Source organism: Lutra lutra, chromosome 12, assembly GCF_902655055.1.
Source record: "Lutra lutra chromosome 12, mLutLut1.2, whole genome shotgun sequence".
NCBI lineage: Eukaryota > Metazoa > Chordata > Mammalia > Carnivora > Mustelidae > Lutra > Lutra lutra.
The window spans coordinates 45451735-45471589 of record NC_062289.1 but is presented as its reverse complement, the minus strand read 5'-3'; the positions used below and the strand labels follow the sequence as shown (position 1 = coordinate 45471589).

At 46.0% G+C, this 19855-nt stretch overlaps 1 protein-coding gene across 1 annotated transcript in view; it reads right to left on the bottom strand.

Annotated features, from left to right (window-relative positions):
- Positions 1 to 14519, bottom strand: part of KCTD1 (potassium channel tetramerization domain containing 1) — a 178670-nt gene extending 164151 nt beyond the window's left edge. Inside the window, exon 1 of the mRNA XM_047697727.1 lies at positions 14415 to 14519. Coding sequence (XP_047553683.1) covers positions 14415 to 14423 — 9 coding nt within the window. The 5' untranslated portion in view covers positions 14424 to 14519. The remainder of the gene's footprint in view (positions 1 to 14414) is intronic.
- Positions 14520 to 19855: the final 5336 nt, after the last annotated feature.

Here is a 19855-nt window from a genome sequence, read left to right as displayed (position 1 = left end):
CTGTGTAGGTGGGGAGTAGTTCAGAAAGCGCACTGGGGAAGAAAAGTGGGAGATGCACGAGGGTCAGCGGTGAGTATAGGGGTGGGGCGGAGGTGATGAGTCTGGTGACCTGCACGAGGTGGAAAGAACGGACAACGACTCAGCGGTGTGCACCTGAGAACATGTGTCCATGAGTGTGCACACGCATGTGCGTGTGTGTCAAGGAGGTAGTTGAGGCAAAAGAAGTGATGAGGGAAATCCTGAGGATTCTTTACTGCGCACCTGAGTGGGTGGCAAAGCTGTCACAGGAGGGAGGAAGGTCAGGAGGACCGGGAGGGGACAAGTTCCTCCGGGACCTCATGAGAGGGTGCTGTCTGCCAGCTGCACACACTCACTAGGGCAGACAGACAGACAAGCACGGGTGGACAACAGTGGTGTGTTGGCTGCGTTGCTCATACTGAAGTCTAGGAACGTAAGTTTCCCTGGGAAGAACGGATGGAATATTTAAAAGAGGTAACAGCAGAAGAAGCTCAGGGACACGTCAGACAGGACGGCGGAGTCAGATGGCTGGATGTGAGAGTGGCCAACACGCAGAGGTCATAGAGCTGGATGGGATGGGATCAGGAGGAGGAGGCCACCAGACGCAATGCTCTCCTCCCCAAACCTCTGTTTCCATGGACTAATCTCTCATTTTCGAACTTTTCAAATTCATTTTTGCATGTCCACCCCGCTTCCCTGGTCCCCTTCATTGTCGTAACCCGGCGCGCTGTACTTCTGGGTCTCTGAGACTGATTTACACCCCTACCTCTTCCAGCAAGCTTTCCCAGCTGCTCACTACTGGGCTTCTAGCCCTCTGTCTACTACCCCCCGCCCCACTGCCCCACACAGTCGCTTATCTTGTTTTCTCTCAAGAGTCCAAGCTTGTGGGGGCAGGGGTTGGCCCGCCTTGGAGCCCCACAGTGTCTCATATGTTGGTTGCTTATAAATCATAACATAGACTCTATTATTTTACTTGTATGATTTGGATTTTTAAAAATATACTTCTTTTACACCAGGATCTCCTTGCCCTTTTCAGCTCAGTCTCAGCTTTATGAATTCTTCCCATGGCATCTTCTTCCCTACTGGCTTTGCATTTTGCTTTTCGAATGCTTGACAGGCAGCCAGAGCTCTGAGATGCATTTTCTGTTCCCTTGCCTTTTCTCGCTTCCCCATTGGTCTCTAAAGCAGACGTCTCTCACTCTCAGTTTATGGTTCTCATAAATTGGTTCTCATCCTAGAACCTGTGGTGCATTCCTTCTGGCATCCCATGTTTGCCTTGACACTTAACTGTAAGTACAACAGGTATAGTCTGCTCCCTTTTGCAGCATGAATTCAGTGACTCTACCAGCCCTCTAGGCAGCTCTGATGGCAGGTGTCAGATCTCCACCAAGAGCTGCACAACTTCATCTTGAGTTCTTCCAATCCTTGTGAGTTCCATGTAGAACCAGAAAGAATCCTCACTCATATACTAGTGTATATGCATGTGTGTGTATGTGTGTGTGATGACCGACAGCAGTGATTACGACGACAATGGCGTTGAGGATAATCACTACCATTTTCGGAGCATTTACTACATGGCAGGCCCCGTGCAAAGTGCCTTGTAGACACAGCTTCATTCAGCTCTCCCTTCTCAGCCTGCCTCTCTTCCATGTGCTGTGGAATCTTGGAGTTGCTTTTAGATCACTGAGGTGCTGGCTAGGAATTTTTGGCTTCCCCTGTGCAGGTGAGATGGGGTAGACCCAGGAGTTTTCTATGATCAGCACAGAAGCTTCGAAGGAAATCCATGGCAGCAGTGAAGGGCGTTGACCTGATTTTCTCTCATCTCCAGCCCTTATCACCCCTCCTTTGGCTGAGCCAGATAGGGTTTGGATGCTATAGTCGATCTGGGGAAGCAATGACACTTGACCTTCCCCTGGAGATGCTGTACCTGTGGAGCATGGGTCTGAGGCACAACACTACTAAATAAGCAATGCTTGATAGGATTCTAATTAAATTAGAGAAGACAAAGTCCAGGCAGGAAAGTTTTCTTAAAAAGAATCGATTTTCCCAGTCTTGCCTTTCAAACTTCTACTCCTGCTTAGGGCGATCAGCATTCTAATTGGGAAGAGGTAGAAAACCAATAGTGTGGCTGTAGAGGAATACAAAACAGAACATCTCCCTATTTCTCTAAATTGTTTGAAAAAACATCCAGTTGAAGAAAATTTTTTAAAAGGGGCGGGGGGCTTCACTGAGTGACGTGACTAGATGTGGGGACGAGCAGATATTGAATTTGGTGTTTAAGGTCAGTGAAATGGCATGAAACTATGGAAGCTGCACTGGTCCCGATCCCAAGAGAAGTTAAAAATAAAGCCTTTTAGAACATCCTAGGTCTTGCAGTGCTGTTCCATTTTGAAAAGGCACCAGAACACACTCTGGAATAAAAGGTGACTCAAGGAGGATGACCTATGAAGGAGGGACAGCAGGGAGGAGTGAGACAGCAGACTGTGGTGGGGAGGAAAGCCAGTGGGCATGAGGCGGAGGGGTTTTCTGGTTCATGTCTTAGTTGGCTTGGGCTGCCATAACAAAATACCATAGATGGAGTGGTTTTGAAAAAGAGCTAAACTTATTTCTCATAGTTTTGGAGGCTGAAGGATTTGGCTTCTGGGGGAGAGCTCTCTTCCTGGCTTGTGGATGGCTTTATGACAGTAAGCTCTCTGGTGTCTCTTCTTCTGAGAAAACTAATCTTGTTGGATCTTCTGGATCAGGCCTTATCTTTATGACCTCACTTACCCTTAGTTTACTTCCATAAAGGCCTTACTCCAATTTCAGTCACACGGGGGGGTTAGTTAGGGCTCAACCCATGAATTCGGGGTCCGGTGGGGGGGACAAAAACAGATGGAGTGTTTGGCAAGACTAAGGGGAAGGGGCCAGTGAGAGCAAGAAAGGCAGAGAGGACTAGTGGAGCCGTGGATGGGAATTTTGGTGTCCGGGAAGTGGAGAGAGTGGACAACTTCTCAATAAATCATGAGGCCAGTTTATCTGATAAGTGGGAATGGGTTCGGAATTTGAGAACTGTAAGAAAGATCCAGAAAAGCCTCCAGTCGGGGGGGGGGGGAGGATGAGATAAGAAATAAACCAGGGGCTGTCGTGCAGTATCAGGGTTCCCGAGAAGGTGGGCTACCATGATTGCTACGCAGACATCAGGGTCAATGTCATCTCCTTCTGGAGGTCTCATCTGCCCACACTGTTTTAATATTTTTGCATAGCACTTAACTGTGTCTGATGAAGTTCTCATTCCCGCCCCCTTAGGGTGTAAACTCCAGGGGAGCCCGGATTTTTTTTTTTTTTTTTGCTTTGCTTGTTGCTATGTCTAAGGCTTAGGGTAGTGCCTGGCACAGTAAAAAACAAGGACCTCTCCACAGGCTGCAAAGATGAAATGACTGTGCAGTGGCACCAATGAGAAGAATTCTGTGACCTTTCTCCTGTGTCCCTCAGGCTCCCAGGATCAGAAGTGTGGAAAGAGAAAGGTTACTTGGGACGTGCCCTGGCAAGGTGGGAGTAACAGAGGGGCTGCACAAAAAAGACATTGAGCGGGCTGGTAAGTGCGCTGTAGAAATGGTGGTCCACGGAGCCCAGGCTGAAGAGGAGAGATGACAGGCAGGCAGGGCGGGAGGGAGGGAGGCTCAGAGCAGTAAGCAGAGAGGAAGCAGGGAAGGCTCGAAAAGCAGGTTTGGTAGGAGCGAGTAGGAAAGCCAGGGTTTGCTGAGTTGGAAAGGTGCCTTGTGATGAAAATGCCCAGCATGTGTCAATGAAAGGTACAGTGTTTCCCAAATCTGCTTGACTGATGAATCCTTCTTATTTCTCTCCAGGAACATCCCGAGGGCCTACTCTTCCTGAGAACAGAGCGTCTCAAAGTATGGTCCCTGGGACAGCAGCATCAGCAACCACTGGGGACCTGTTAGAAAGGCGAACCCTTAGTTCCCATCCCAGACCAGTCTGATCAGAAAGTTGGGTGGAGGCAGGTCTCTGAACGAGCTCTCCAGGCAATGCTGATACATACGAACCACCAAACTAGTCAGTACTTTAGAGAAGACCGATGCAGGCTCATATCTGGGAGGGACTATTCATTAAGGGGTCAGTTGAGTCATTCATGTTAATGCTAAGGTCATACTGTATGAAGGTAGACACTGAAACGGAAAGTAATTATGAGGCCAAAAGGCAGAGAGCAATGGAAAGAAGAGAAGATAGATCATATGGAAGCTATACATACCATCACACCTTAAGTCACAAAAAACTGACCATAAGAATCTGTATTATAAGTCTAGCTATCTAAACTCATATTTAAAAACTGATTTTAAAAGCAGTTATTCAGGATGCCTGGGTGGCTCAGTTGGTTAAGCCACTGCCTTAGGCTCAGGTCATGATCCCGGGGTCCTGGGATTGAGTCCAGCATCGGGGGGTCCCTGCTCATCAGGAGCCTGTTTCTCTCTCTGCCTCTGCCTGCTTGTGTGCCTTCTCTCTCTCTGACAAATAAATAAATTAAAATAATAATAATAATAATAAAATAAAAGCAGTTATTCACAAAGAACTTTATAAATCAGTCAGCTCAGGAACACTTTATCTACTATAATAAACAGTTATGGGGTTAGCACAAATTTATCAGAAGGTATAATTTCCAATTATACCTTTCAAGAAGGTATAATTTCAATCTAAATTAGGATCTGTGTTTCCTACAGTAAAAAGTGTATCTGTTCTATTCCTTATCAGAATAATTTGGGAAGGTGTTTACCATACATTTGTAATTTACAAAAGAGCTGTCAAAAATAACTCAGGATATATGAATGCTGATATATATGATACAATGATACAATGAAAAATGATACAATGAAAAAAAAAGTGTGACTCAAAGCAATCTGTGTGCATGTTTTCAAAGTAAAATTTGAATCTGAGTCTACATCTTAAAATGCATTTTGACTCGGAATTTTCCGTGAGAGGGAAAAAGAAACAAAGAAGACCCCTTGAACAATTACACAGAGCTAAATGATTGAGCTTTTTAAAGTACCTTAGCTGGAAATAGTCTTAGTTTCTAATGTATTTAGACATAAAGAGATATCAGAAATGAAAGAATAACATTGTTCAAAAATCTGCATGAGCACAAAGCCTTAATTGGAAGAAAAAATGGTAAGAAATGTCTCGATTCTTTAAGGTAGAAGTTTGCAGAACTTCTGTCTTCCACTTACTCAGCCCTGGTTCACTGCCCTGGCGATATACATGACCGGCAGGGTCCCCGTGACTCCACTGGTTGTGGGCTCCCGTGCACCTTCTACTAAGTGGGGATGAGCTACACTAGAGGTCGGTTGGTCTAAATTAGGATCTGTGTTTCCTACAGAAAACCCCCTACAGCTCTTAGCTGGTTTAATTTGTGCAACCTCAGAATGACCCATTTCTTGATACTTTAGACCTTTGAACTGTAGTATTGTCCGCACTGAGTAAGGCTTCCTTCTGAAATTTTGGCCCTCGTTTAGAGCCGTCTGTTCTCCCAAACTTCATTTAGGCATACTGCTGAGAAGTCGGGCCCAAAGTCATTAGACTGCGGATTCTAAAACCTGCCTTTTGTTCCCAGAGTTGGAATGGCATTTCTGATCAGCAAGAGGCCGAGTTAGTTCACACAGCTGGTGAATTTCTTTCACCGTTCTGACTTCTTGGAACTCACAGGCAAGGCGCTGAGCTAGAAGCCGGCCCTCACGTGCAGAGGAGGGTGATGGCCATCTGGCAAAGCCCCTGGCTCTTCCTACGTCCCCCCAAAAAATAAGGAGCGATGACTCTGGAGAGGAAAGCAGTGCTAAACAGAAATGGGACCAACCCTCATCTTCGTGGGCCACTCACCATTTCTCAAAATGGTTCTGAGTTATAAATATCTAAGAACCCTGATGGAAATTTTGAAGGGTAAAATAAGACATTGAACTTTTTTTGTTTTTTGTTTTTTCTTTTTTTTCCCAGGTACCTTCTCTCAAACCACTGAACAAAACCCGGGTGTGTTTTCACTGTTGGTTGAGAGGTAAGCTCCAAATCCCTTTAGCAGTTACTGCAGGGCCCACCATCTAGCACTATAGTACTTTACAGTCTCCCCGTTTGTTTTCCTGTGCTTCTTACAGAGCAGGACACAGAGTATTTTTTTCTTCACTTGCTAAGATGGGGGAATCAATGACACCCACCTTACAGGTGGCTGAGATGGTTAAAAGACTGACATATCTGAACGAAGTTTCCAGCACAAGAAAAGTGCTTCATAGTTACCAGCTGGTGGTGGCAGTCGGAAGCATCGTCCAAATCCTGACTTTCTCGCCTGTATGTGACCCTGGACAAGTTACTTAATCGCTCTGGGCCTTGATTTCCTCATTGGAAAGTACGCATACCAAAGTACCACCCACTTGGGTGATGAATGAAGATCTGATCTGACACTATATTACGAAGTCTTTGGAAAACAGCCTGGCACAGAGAAGGCGGTGTCCTGGTGTTACTTAGTTCTTGCAACAGTCCTCAGAGGTGGTTGTCAGTACCCCCATTTGCACAGATAATGAAGCCAACAGCTAACAGTGGGTCCACAGTTCCAAGCGACCACCCCCCCCACCCCATAAGAGAGGTAGATGTGGGTCTCCAGTTGCATGTGATGGTTCCACTCCCCGGTGGCAATGCCTGCTTCAGATGGCTTGTCATCTTCATTAGTATTCCTGATTACTAATCAGCAACCCAGATGCTCTCGACCCCCAGCATGTGCTAGCATCCTACATGCCAGAGGTTGGCGGCACTTCCTTGTACAGTTTGCTCAAAGGCACAGGCGCACAGGCCTCTTCCTGATCCCCGGGAAAACTGCAAAGAGTGGCTTCAAACAGATCACCCTGGCTGCCTCTCTCCCCTCCCGGGGCTACAGCACAGGGGGAAATGGGTGACTCCGAGGCGGGGATTCTTCCACGCGCCCCCGCGGAGCCTCAGTTGTTCCTGCGAAAGAGCCAAGGGAGGTTTTTCAAGTTGGCTCAGACTTTCTTTGCCACTGAGGATGGGGCAATGGTGAGAAAGTGAAGAGAAAGACCGGAGGCTAGTCCAAGAATTTGCTTGTGAGTGTGTACCACTGCCATCTGCTGGATGGAATGGGTATCACACCTGTTCTGATGTTTCTCTGCTGTGTAATGAGCAAAGTCACAGATTCCCATTATCGGTTTAGAACCTAGTGGTTTCATCATTTCATAGCGCCAGTTCTAAATATCTGCAGATTTTGGAAATCTCATGACAGCTGTGCACAGGATTATCATGTGAATAATTGAAAGGTAAACCGATGACACCTTCGAAGCAATGCCCTCTCTAGCATTAATAGTTCCCCAGATCAAATTTATTCTCTTCCCAAATGGTTGATTTAATTGGTAGAATCAGCCCTTAACTATCCAGCAAGGGAGCCTGACAGAACTTGGGCCCTCGTGTCAATGGCAAAAAGTACTTACAGGGAAGTGAAATCACCATCTGGCTTTATTCTTGTGTTCTCTGAAATTCCCTGTTCATGTATCCAACAATTACTTATTGAGCACTTAGCCTGTGTGCCAGGCACATATCTGGAACTAAGGAAGCAAAGTGGAATAAACGTGGTCCCTGTTTAATTAATGATATTAAATTTATATATTCTGAGTGCTTACTATGCGCTAGGCATATATGCATTCCTTTACATCTCATCCCATCCTCAGAACCACCCTAGGATTTATTACCTCATTGACAGTGATCTTATTTCATTTATAAATATCTTATATTATTAACCCATTTCTAGTGACTACTCGTGTGTCATTTACAGTTGAGAAAACTGAAGCTTAGGGAGATTAAGAAACAGTACGGTCACAAAGAGTGGGAGTAAGATTTGGTTGAGGGGAGTGGGAGTGGGTGGGTGAAGGGTTGACAACATGAAAACAATACAGATTTTTTTTCCCCCATGTAGAGAGTCTGGGTCTTTCATTTCACACACATTTTCTGTTCCATTAGCTACAGATTTCCAGCAAAGTTAAAGTGCTACACAACACTCAGTAATGTAGCAGCAGAAGCTTTGGAAAGATTGATCGGGAAGGCTATCCCTTCCTCTAGCAAGCATTTGAAATCTATCCAGTTAACATTCTCTTCCGTTCTTAACTCTCCTGAACAGCAGGCTTGGGGTCGGCAGCAAGCCCTGTTGGTTCTCACCAGTCGGGAAACGAATCCCCATCGTGGTGGGCGTGATGGATACTCATTTGTTCTCTCTCATGTGTAAGAGTGGGGTGCAGGGGCAGGTGCTGGTGGGGAATACCAGGGCAGGTGGGGCAGGGAGAAGAAGGGGGGGATGAACGGAAGCTGATGGTGGAGAAGAAAAGCACTCTGTGCCAGTGCCTATGAAAAGTGCTCGAACAGCATCTACTGGATGGAACGCTAGAAGTGTAGGTGGGACAGTTGAGTGACAACTGGTGGGTAGGGGTTTGTAATCAGTCTGCTGGGTCAGAATCCCTGCAGCGCCACTAGCCTAATCTTTGACCTCAGATAGGTCACGTCATCTTTCTGTCCCTTAGTTCTTTCCCCTGGAAGATGGGGTTGCCTCACGGTGTTGTTTTGGAGGTTTAGTGAAGCAGTCCAGACTGCCTTCTGTTCCTTGCAGCAAGGGGCCAGAATTTGGACAGATCCTTCAGAAAAATGTGCCCTTTAGGCTTGCCTGATGCTACTTATTTCCACATCCATTTGCTGTACATACTCATATTTTGTCTCTCCACAATCCTATAAGGCAGGTTGGATAGATATTATCATTCCCATATTTATAGAAGAGATGCATCTCCAGATGTTTTGGTTGAAATCGTGTTTCCAAGCAGAGCCTGCCCTCAGGACCAACCACATGAGAACCCCCCAACCCCTTCTGCAAAGAGCATCCCATACTACTGCATTTGTGTATCAAACTCCTATGCCGAGAGTGATTTTCAGATTGTTTCCTGGAAGTAAATGAAAGCTGAATTTCTAGGTAGGAGCTCCAGCCTGGGATGTCCTGGAAGGAAACCACCAGAAAGGAGAAAAGAAAGCTATTTAAGCATTCATGGCAGGTTTCTTTTGCTGAAATTTGCTTTCTTGTAAATTCGGATGTTGAAAGAGAAATGGAATATCTAATTTTAAGATTATTTTAAACTTAACTATTCATCAGCCAATGTTATTTTGGTGGTGAATTCCATACTGGGCAAAACGTTACCTCCTGATTGTTCTACATGCTTGGGAAGTATGATGTGAGGCTAGAAGCTTTAGAGAAATAAGAACGAATGGAAAGAATGGACAAGGTATTAGAAATACCACAGATCGTGTCCCATTTCACTATGAAAGTGTTGTATTGGGTCAGCACTAGCCAAGGATCAGGACCAAAAGTTCGGGACGTGGGAGGGGACACGTGCCCTGAAATCTACGGGGGAGAAAGCAGAGCGGAGTCAACTCAAAATCAGACCCAACATGCGTCACTGTGTTAAGGTCCTTCAAGGTTGTCAGTGAACGATTTGTGATCCTTGTGCCACTTCTTTGTATGTAAATGGGCTTTTAAAAGCAATGGTCAAAGGAGTTTTCTAATAATTTAATACATGTTTATGACATTTTTAACCTAATTCTTTGCACTATAAGGCACAGACTTGATTTTCTTGCAGAAGGTGAAACACAGGCCTATTCCAATGATGAATTCCAACTTAGCTGGTGTCGGATCAAGGGGACATCATCTTGAGAAATGAAAAGGCACCCTGGATAACGAGGTTCAGAGCAGGGAGATCAGTGCCCGCTGCAACAGAGGCTTCGTACACGGCTGTCCCAACAGGCGGAGTCAAGAGTGACACAGGTTTCCCTCATGAAATCAGTTACACGGGATGTGATTGAGGCTCCCCTTTGCACCACCGCTCCTCATCCTGGCTACCGCAAGTGACGTGAAAGGTACACAACCTGCCCAGTCTTCAGAATCCCAGCGTCTTTCCAGTTACCGTGTCAGAAACCGAGGCATCCGCTCGCCATCTCTCTCCTTGTGCACCGCTAAACCAATCCTTTTACTACATTCTGTCAAGTTTTATCTTCCACATACACCTTGAATCCTTCCATCCGTCTGTTTCCCCTGCCACTACCTGAACCTTGGTTCCGTCTTCTCTTGCCCGGATAATGGTTAGAGCCTTCCAAAGACTATGCCTCACCCACTCCTGGTGCCACAATTCACTGCCCACAGTGATATCAGAATTATTCTTTTAAGACACAGACCTGATTATGTCCCTTTTCCTTCAAAGCTCTCATTGTTGTTCAACTGTTTGATTAACATCTGTCTCTCTATGTGAATCATAAGCTCGGGGAGACGGGGACACTGAATGCCTTTTCCTTGCCATTGTGTCTCTGGCATCCAGCACAGGGTCCCGTATACAGCAGGCACAAAACAATAGCTGTTGAATCAATGAATGAACTGAATGAATACTGCCTTGTTATTCTTAAAGGATAATCTCTCTGTGTTGCTTTCTGCATGGTTATCTCAAATCAAACTCATCAACACACTTAACATGATTTACATCTAGTACATTCTTATGAATGAAAAGCCAGAGTGCCTAAGAAAATTGAATTCTCACTTCTGCATGAGTAAGCTATTAAAATAAGCAAACGTGCTTGCATCTGAAATTTTCATTTTCATTCCCAAGATGGTTCATCCTAAAGACGGAGAGACTAAGAGCTCTCCTCGCTTGGGAGACTGTAAATTGCAATCCCAAAGAAGGTTCAGAAATACAGTTTAAGATCCAACTAAATAAAAGGCCTGATGAGGGGTGCCTGGGTGGCTCAGTGGGTTAAGCCTCTGCCTTCGGCTCAGGTCGTGATCCCGGGGTCCTGATCCCGGGGTCCTGGGATCGAGCCCCGCATCGGGCTCTCTGCTCAGCAGGGAGCCTGCTTCCCTTCCTCTCTCTCTGCCTTGCCTCTCTGCCTACTTGTGATCTCTGTCTGTCAAATGAATAAATAAAATCTTTAAAAAAAAATAAAATAAAAGGCCTGATGAGTTGATGGTTCACAAATAAATATTCTCTGATGTCTCAAATGCGATGTAAATGGAAAAGATCTTAGCAGAAAACACATTTGAGAATGAGGAAACAATCATTCTGATTTTAAAATGTGGAGACAAGAAAGCATTTGTGCAAGTAATTTATTGCTAAACCTAGAGCTACATGGAAGTTTAATTTTCAGAAAGTTCTTGGATACAATACATCTTTCGCTAATTACTTTTACATTTAAGAACAAATTGCTTTGGATAAATAATTGTATGCCAAAAGGTCCACAATGCTATTCAACAAATGGAATAATACATTTTCATCATCATCTAGTAGAAGTCCTAATGCATTTACTTTCCTAGTACTTAGGTAGTATAATTTGTACCATAATTACTGAATATTTTTCGAAATAAATACCTCACATCAGAGTAATGTGGATGGTCAGTAAATCACTATTACTTAAATAAGGATGAACAGAGCTATCACCAAGCACCCCTACTACGCAAGCCCTGGCAAAGAATTACAAACACGAACATCTTACAGCTAGAAGAGAGACCTCTAGTGTGTGTTGGAGAACTTTATATTGTGCTTCGGGCATAATTAATACAGCAAAATCACTGCAGTCATTTTGAACACTGTGGTGGGAGAGTTTTTGCCAACTCTCATTCATGCTCAATTCCTTTCAACATTTCTTCCCAGCAAATGTATGCTATGTTTGCCTAGTGACTTTCTTTTTTTATCAACATAGTGCCTAAACCAATGAAGTTTTCTCCGTGATGCAAAGTTTTAAAATTCAGCGGTCACCTTTGCAGCCTCATCAGTAAACATGAAACCTACTGTCATCAGAACAGTCACTAACAACTCTTTGCAGTCGAGCAGCCGCAGGACTCCTGAGCCAAATCGTATCCGCCAGTGTGCGGTCTCCTGCACACCAGCCCCTCATGGTAAGCCAAATGCTACACAAATATAAACACGAGGAATACACCGACACATTGCCCATTATCCAGGAGACAAATGGATCCACTACTATTTCAAATTCACCAAGTAGGTTAGCTATTAGTTGCCACAGATTTCCCACATAGGCAGGTAAAATTCCTTGATGCAACATCAGATTTAATGAATCAGGCTAGGGCATCAGCCTCAGCCTTTTAAAAATCCCTTATTTTCTCCTTTTCCACATTAAAAACACATTTGAGATAAACACAGAAGATGTTTCTCTAAAAAACACACATACACACAAAACAGGAGGTCTCTTAAGGAGTCTACTGCTGAGAAGGTAAAAGCATTTTGCTCATTTTTAATTTGCTAAAACAATCCAAGCATGCTTGGTACCCAGAGGGTATTCTCAAATAAACTTGTATCTCTAGCTGCCAGCTTAGCTGATTGAAAACAGAAGGCAAACGTTTCTTAAAGAATGAGTATGTTAAACTGTTATGTCTCTCCCAGTTCCAGCAAGGAGACACACACACACACACACACACACACACACACACACGTCAAGGATTTGCTTGAAAGCAGCCGCCAGTTCTCTATGATCTAAAAGGTAATGCAGCATTTACACCAAATTACTGCTGCCTACCGCGATGCCCCTCTTAGCGAGGAAGCCCGTGCCAGGCGGACACTGGACAGTTCCTGTGTGCTGTTCGCCACGCACAAAGCCGACGGCCCCATTTGCAACTTGGCTAACTTAGTTGGCGCCCGCCCAGCTAGGCCCCGAAGCACGGTCACGGTGGAAACGTTCTGATCCCAGAAAATCATTTCCACGACAGTGCAAGTGTTCGAAAGCACAAAGGCAGACACTGCCGACCCGCGCTAGCTAGGAAGTTTCGGTACTCGGGCGGCTGGGCGGAGCACGCGTCCAGGTAAGGGATTCCTGCATCGCACGTCTGGTGGCCTCTTCCCGGATGTTTTGGGGGCTCGACCTCACTTTTAACGCAAATTCACCAGAACGCACCCCCGCCCCCCCCACCCCCCGCCGCGTTCTTTTTTCCAGGAGGCTCGGACTCTTTTATTTTCCAGCCAGGTCCCTCTGGGGGGCGGGAGAGGAAGCACACTTCACATTTCCATAAAGAGGGGCGGCGGGGGTGGGGGGTGCGGGGCGGAAAGAGGTCAGAAAGGAGCCCAACTGCATCCCTCCCGCCCACCTCTGTGCCCCAAGCGCTGGTTCGGGCGGCGGAGACCGGAGGCGGCCAGGAAACTCTGTCCCTTTAAGGGAACCTTGGTCGCCAGGAGGGGAGGGAAGGATGCGGGCTCCGGACTCGGACTGGGCGCCGCAGGCACCGCGGAGCAGAGGCGAGCGCAGCAAAGCCACAGCCATTACCTGCAGCGCTCACATCCTTCCCCCACCCGAGCGCCCCCTCCCCCGTCCCCGCCTCCCAAGGAGACTTCTAATCCGGAGCATGTGCCGTGCCCTTTATCGGGGAGGAGGTGGGGAGGAAGAGGAATGAGAGCTTTTTAAAAATAAATGAAATGTTTGCACCGGGGGGGGGGGGGGGCTGGAAAAAGGAGGGGGTGGTGGGAGGGGGCTTTAAAGGCGCCCGGGTGGGCGGAGGCGGCGAATCCGAATCAGCCCGGCCGGAGACGGACGGCGGACTGCGCTGGGCACCGGCCGCGGCTCACAAAGGGGAGCGGCGCGCTCCGGCCGGGGCAAAAGGGGAAGGACAAACCGCCTCGGGGCCCGATCGGCTCCGCAGCCACAATGGCGTCTTTCACCGGGCGTCCGGGGGCGCCGCCGAGGCTGCGGGCGAGGAGGGGGCGGCGGGCCCCCAACCCCGGCAGGAGGCAGGACTGAAGCCCCGGGCGCCGCCGCCCCCGCGCACCCCGCAGGGCGCTGCGCTTGGCCGGCGGCGGTGGCGGCGGCGGGTCGGGCCCGCGGCCCCGGGAGGCTCCCGGCGGGGCTGCTGTGCGGGCGCGGAGCTCTGCGCCGGGAAGAAAGGGACGCGCGCGGCTCGGCAAGGAGGGAGGGGTGAGGGGAGGGCGGGGGAGAGCCGCGGCGAAGCGGCCGCCGGGGAGGCTGGCGCGCGAGCGGCGGGCGGGCGGCGCTGGCACGGGCTCCGAGAGCCGCGGCGGCTCCGCTCCCAGATCCGGAACCGGGCCCCGGCGCGCGGGCTCCCGCCGCCCCGGCCCCGGCCCCGCCGGCCGCGCCCGCTCCGCCCCGCTCGCGCCCGCTCCTGCTCGAGGAAGAAAGCCGAGAACCCGCAGCAGCAGCCCCGCCGCCGGCCCGAGCGGATCCCGAGCGGATCGCGAGCCGCCGCGGCGGGCTGTGTGTGTGCGAGTGTGCCGCGCTCTCGCCCCATGCCTGGCACATGCGTAAAAGCGAGTTGCGCCCAAAGTCCCAGCCATACCCTCTTTAGCAAATAATAACAAACCCAAACCGTCAGATCTTACCTGAAACATTGAAGCACAAAGTCTCTCTCCAAGTCCCCTTTTCCTTTTCCTCTCCCCCCTTTTCCGATTTCTCTCCCAGCGATCTGCTCGGCTCGCCACACCAGAGAGAAATGCAATAGCTTGGCTAAGGTAGACAGAACAAAATACAGAGAAGAGTTGCTCCAGGGCTTTGAAACCCCTCAAGGCAAGGATCAGGATACAATTAGCTCATGCCTCTACCTCCAGTCTAAATCAATCTCCAAAATAAAACTTAAATCAAATTAACTGATCACAGGGCAGACAATTGATCTCCTTCAAAAATAAAGCTCTACGTATACGTATAGATAAATATACATATAGGAAATTTTTTTCCAGTTTTTTTTGGGTGGAAAAACAATCTTATTCCAGCCTCCAACTTGCTTTTTACCCTCCTCTTGCACAGAAAAGCTGATTTTAATCGTTGTGATTAGTTTTGATGTAACGTTTCCGCGGGCGATTTCTGCAAATGGATGGAGTGTTTCTTTGCCAAAAGAGGGAAAAGCAGCAGATGATGATAATTATAAGGATTGTTGGTTGTTTCTTTTTATTTGTGTTTGGGGCTCTCTCTTCACTTTCTCAAGTTGACCTGACATTGCTGTTACGCTAAGGTCGCACAACTTGTTGATGTCTGATCAAAGGATAGGTGATAATTTGGCAACAGAGCCGCACATTTTTGGTTCCTTTGGCGACATAACGTCCCAAATGACGTGGATAAAAATAAGCACATGCAGTCTGCTCTGCCCCAATCAGGTCTGAATCAGCGCCTGGGGGGATACACAAACTCATTTCAAATGTTCAACCATGCAGAATTGCAAAAAGATTGAAGGAGTTACACCACATTTTTTTTTTCTAAATAGCAAAATTAAAAGAAAACAAAACCTACATTAGGTGTAGCCAAAGACCTATCATTTAGGTTTTATTTGATCAACATTCTGAACATATCTTGCCTGCTCCCTTCTCTTTGCTTCCCTCCACCTGGTACCTTTTTCCTGGGGGGTGGGGTGGCGTTTGGGGGGGGGGGGGTTGTATAATTCCATTATTTGACGGAAGTGCTCAACAGAGCTAAAGAGACTCTAACATAAACACATTTCCCCAGATTGCGACTCTGGCTCTGACCTCCCCCACTCCTCATCACTTCTCCTTCCTCTCTAGGTCTTTGTTCAAAGAGGTGGTGCCTGAGCCAGTCCTAATCTTAATTCTTTGTAGTTAGAGTGGGATATTTGGTCGTTAACTCTAGGGTCACCTCTCATGAGTGTTCTGTCCTTGCAGGATACTTTTTGAAATGGTATATTTTTTTGGGCACTTCACAGTTCATTAATTCAAAGACTTTGCTGACATTTTCTTATGAAAAAGACCAGGCTATAAGGCCAAGGCTACTAAAAAAAAGGAAGGGAGAAAAGGGAAAAAAAAAAAAAAAACAAACCCTAAATAGAACCAGACGTATCCCGTGAATACCTACGATTGGCAGCATTTCCCAGGAAGTCTTTTTTAAACTCTCATCTTTCTTTTAAGGTAAGCGACTGCTGCAAGACCAGCAAAGAAGGGAAGGGCCAAGCTCTTTAAAAAGATCGTCCATCAGATCTGTGTAATAATGACATGAGAGATTATTAACGTCATCATGAGAATCAGGGGTCTTGGTAGGTTTTGTTTGTTTGTTTTGTTTTTTGTTTTTTACATAACAAGTTCTAGTTTGAGAATATCAGTGACGTGCAAGAACAAAAAGTGAATGGCTCACAAAACAACAGGAAACAAAATCGCATCTTTCTTTGCACGTTCTCCTTCTCTCCTGCCCTCCACACAAGGTAGATACATCCTCTGACTTGCAGTGGAATTTTTTCAATATCGGCAAGACCCTAGGTTCAATTGAATAAGAACTTTCTTCTTGCCCCCAAATGGCACGTGAAACGTTAATACAGAAGCATGTGGAAAGAAAAGAGACTGATAGGACTGAATACATTGAAGGTGTGGCCTGAAGTGACTTTTATTAAAGTCTGGAGAGCCTCCTGTCATTGTCTTGAGATGCTAGAGCTGGACAGATCATTGGTGGACATCTAGTTCTTGACATCATTTTACATATGAGGAAGTGGAAGAAGCTTGCCCAAGGTCACACGCCAGTCAGTGACAAGGCCAATATGAGGTCTGGAAAGGCAAGGTGAGTGGTGCCCCTTTGAAGCTTTTTAGACTATTTAATATAATGGCTTAAAACCATACTTTCAACATTCCCTTTCTGCAGTTTGTCCTAACAACCTGTTAACACCTTCTTTCAAATATCTCTGATGGCAGCAAATCCTTGGCCTTTGACATTTAACTTTTGTAACACCACTCTCCCTCCACCTCCCCCAAATTAGTACCAGGTCTAGGAATGAGTGAATAATGAAGATGGCGTATACTATTTAGAGTCCAAAAAAAGAAAATATGACAAAACACAGCGAGGCCAATTTTCTAATTAGTACTTAAATGAACTAAAGACTAGTAGCAAAATATTTTAAGCAGCGGAATTAACTGGGATTTCGGTTTCCAAGATAACTGCTCTGAAGAGGATAATATTCACTAGAGCAAACTGAGTTCTGCAATGTTCATTTGCAAGGTGTTTAAATACCTCAGAATGGCATCACTTAGAGGAAGGACGCTCTTTAGAAGCAGTAAGTGACTGACGTTTTAAAGTGATCCATCCGTTTGGTTGATTGCTTAATTTGCTGTAATCCCAGTGACAAATTGGCCGCAGAGTAAATTATCGTGGAGAGGATCTTCATTTTCTTGTAGTTTGAAGGGGACTCAAAGTTGAGACTATGAGGATTCAGAGGGAAAACTTATTTTGTAGCAGGGAAAACAAAGAGAAGAAACAAAGAAACCAAGGATGGGGGACAACTGATTTTAAATTCTAAGATAGATTTTTTCTTTCTTTCTTTCTTTCTTTCTTTCTTTTTTTTAATGAAATGGCACGTGAAAAGCAGGGTCCATCTCTTGCCTGGTATAAGACATGAATTTACCAACTTTGCTTCAGTCAGCCCCTGCCATCACGAAATTACCCAAAAGTATTTTTTACCCAAAAGTATTTTTTATCCGATTATTATCTGTGCAAGTGAACGTGTGCATTTGGTGAGCTCTACAGTGCTTTTTTGCCAATCATGAAGAAGTTGGGGGCAAAAGTATATTAAAAATCCTTCGAACCTCCTTTTTCAATAAATAGTTGAAGTGAGAGCAGCAGCCTAAAAACCGTTAGCAACACGGAAGACAATGGCAATAAAATCGTCGGCAAGAAAACAATCAGGAAGAAAACACAGACCTCTGTTTCCATCTTCCTGGGCCTCCCTATCAAAATGAGTTCCGCCAGTTTTTAAGGCATAAAAACGATGACTGGATATTTTGAATTGAAACCAGGAGCTTGGTGGAAAAAAGTTGAGCGCCTGACCGTGGAGCAAGAGAAAACGGGATGTTCTTTAAGGGGCGCAGCAGTCCCTTTTCCCGTTAATGTGGGGACAGCTCATTTGGTCGCATGGTGGTCACTGAACCCTCAAATCACGAGTTGGCACAGAACGTCATGGCTTGGTCCAGGGGTAGCCCTGCGGTACATTCTTGGTGCCGATTTCACAAGATGTGGACATTAGTGGCTGAGATGAAATGTGAAATTGCAAAACCTTCCAGTGAAGCCAGACACCCAGATCCAAGTTAAAAATCCCACTGCACTTTCCATTAGGAAGAAGAGAGAAGGGTCGGCGCCTGCGCTCAGCCTGGACATGCGTGGACATCCCTCGCCACAGCAAGGCAGCCACGCCTTCTCCCTCCGTGCCACTGAAGGACAGTATTTCGACCAGACCCTCAGCGCCATCCACCTGTCCCTACCATGAGAGGCACTGCTCTACAGGAAGGCACATTAGGTTGTTTTATCTTCGAGACAGTGTTTTGGAGGAATCACCTGTTTTTTATCAATAAACCTGAAACTCCCTATAATACTGTGGAATGTGCACATTTTCCTGGAGTTGAATAGAGGCATTAACAAGCTCAAACAGAATGGGTTTGTGATTCCTGGAGATTTGGCCCCAACCGCCGCCTGTTTATAATTAGTCTCTGGAAAACATGATGGTTTTCTCTATCACTGTCAATGTTAAGAGTCTGTAATATCTCACATTGGGAAGAGGTGGATCTTCTACTGGAGGCAGATTCTGCTGGCAGGTGTCAATTTCTGCTCTCCCATAATTCTGAACAGAAACAGGTACCAAGTCCTTATACTAAAGCCCTTAGACACTTTTGGTCTTTTTTTTTTTTTTTAAAGATTTTATTTATTTATTTGACAGAGAGAGAGAGATCACAAGTACACAGAGAGGCAGGCAGAGAGAGGGGGAAGCAGGCTCCCTGCTCGACGTGGGGCTCGATCCCAGAACCCTGAGATCATGACCTGAGTCGAAGGCAGAGGCTTAACCCACTGAGCCACCCAGGAGCCACCCAGGCACCCCCGCTTTTGGTCTTTTAACAAAGTTTCTTCTCTGTCTGTGCAGCGTGAATACTGGTCATAACCTCACATTGTGAAGCAACACAGATGAATTTAGAAATAAAACTTGACGGTGGCCAGATACCTTGATTACCATTTTAGACAGAGAAAAACAAAAGAAAGATATTTATGCAATAGGAGATACCGAATTTAACAATATTTCCATGGATGATCTTTTTTGACGAGAATAGCTAAGCCTCATGTTATTACTTCATCTCAAAATCACATGGACACCTCACCTTTTCATGTCAAATAATGGGGAAAATGAGATTTTCTTCAAGGTAAATTCTAGCCATGAACAATCCTAGGTCTGTCGATGCTGCTTACTAGGGAAAACTATGTTCCTTTGAGCATCCTTGATTCTGATAAGACTGCCTCACACATATAAAACAATTAATTAAGCATTGTGTATAATTGTTGGTATAAGAAATGGGGCTGGACCACAATTCTGCCACAAACCTCTTTCTTTATAAGTATTTATGTTTTGTCTTTCAGGAATTACAGAACAGGTACAAGCAAGTGCTTTAAAAGCAAAAAAATTTTTTAAAAAGGAAATATGGTTTTGAATATTAGAAGAAATGAATTTCAGGGCTCATTGAAGTCTCTAAGAAGTAGTCCAATCAATCGGTCATATATTGTTGTACCGAATTTCTACTTTCTCCAACTTCCGTGTTTTCTTCCTTCCCAAGCGTTTGACTTCATCCTTTTTAGCTTGTTCCCTGTCATCTGTGAGGCTATCCATTTTAAAGTAATGCCGTGGTTATTTTAAGGAGGCATTTTTTTTTTAAAGATTATTTATTTATTTATTTGACAGAGAGAGATCACAAGTAGGCAGAGAGGCAGGCAGAGAGAGAGAGAGAGGGAAGCAGGATCTCTGCCGAGCAGAGAACCCGATGCTGGACTCGATCCCAGGACCCTGAGATCATGATCTGAG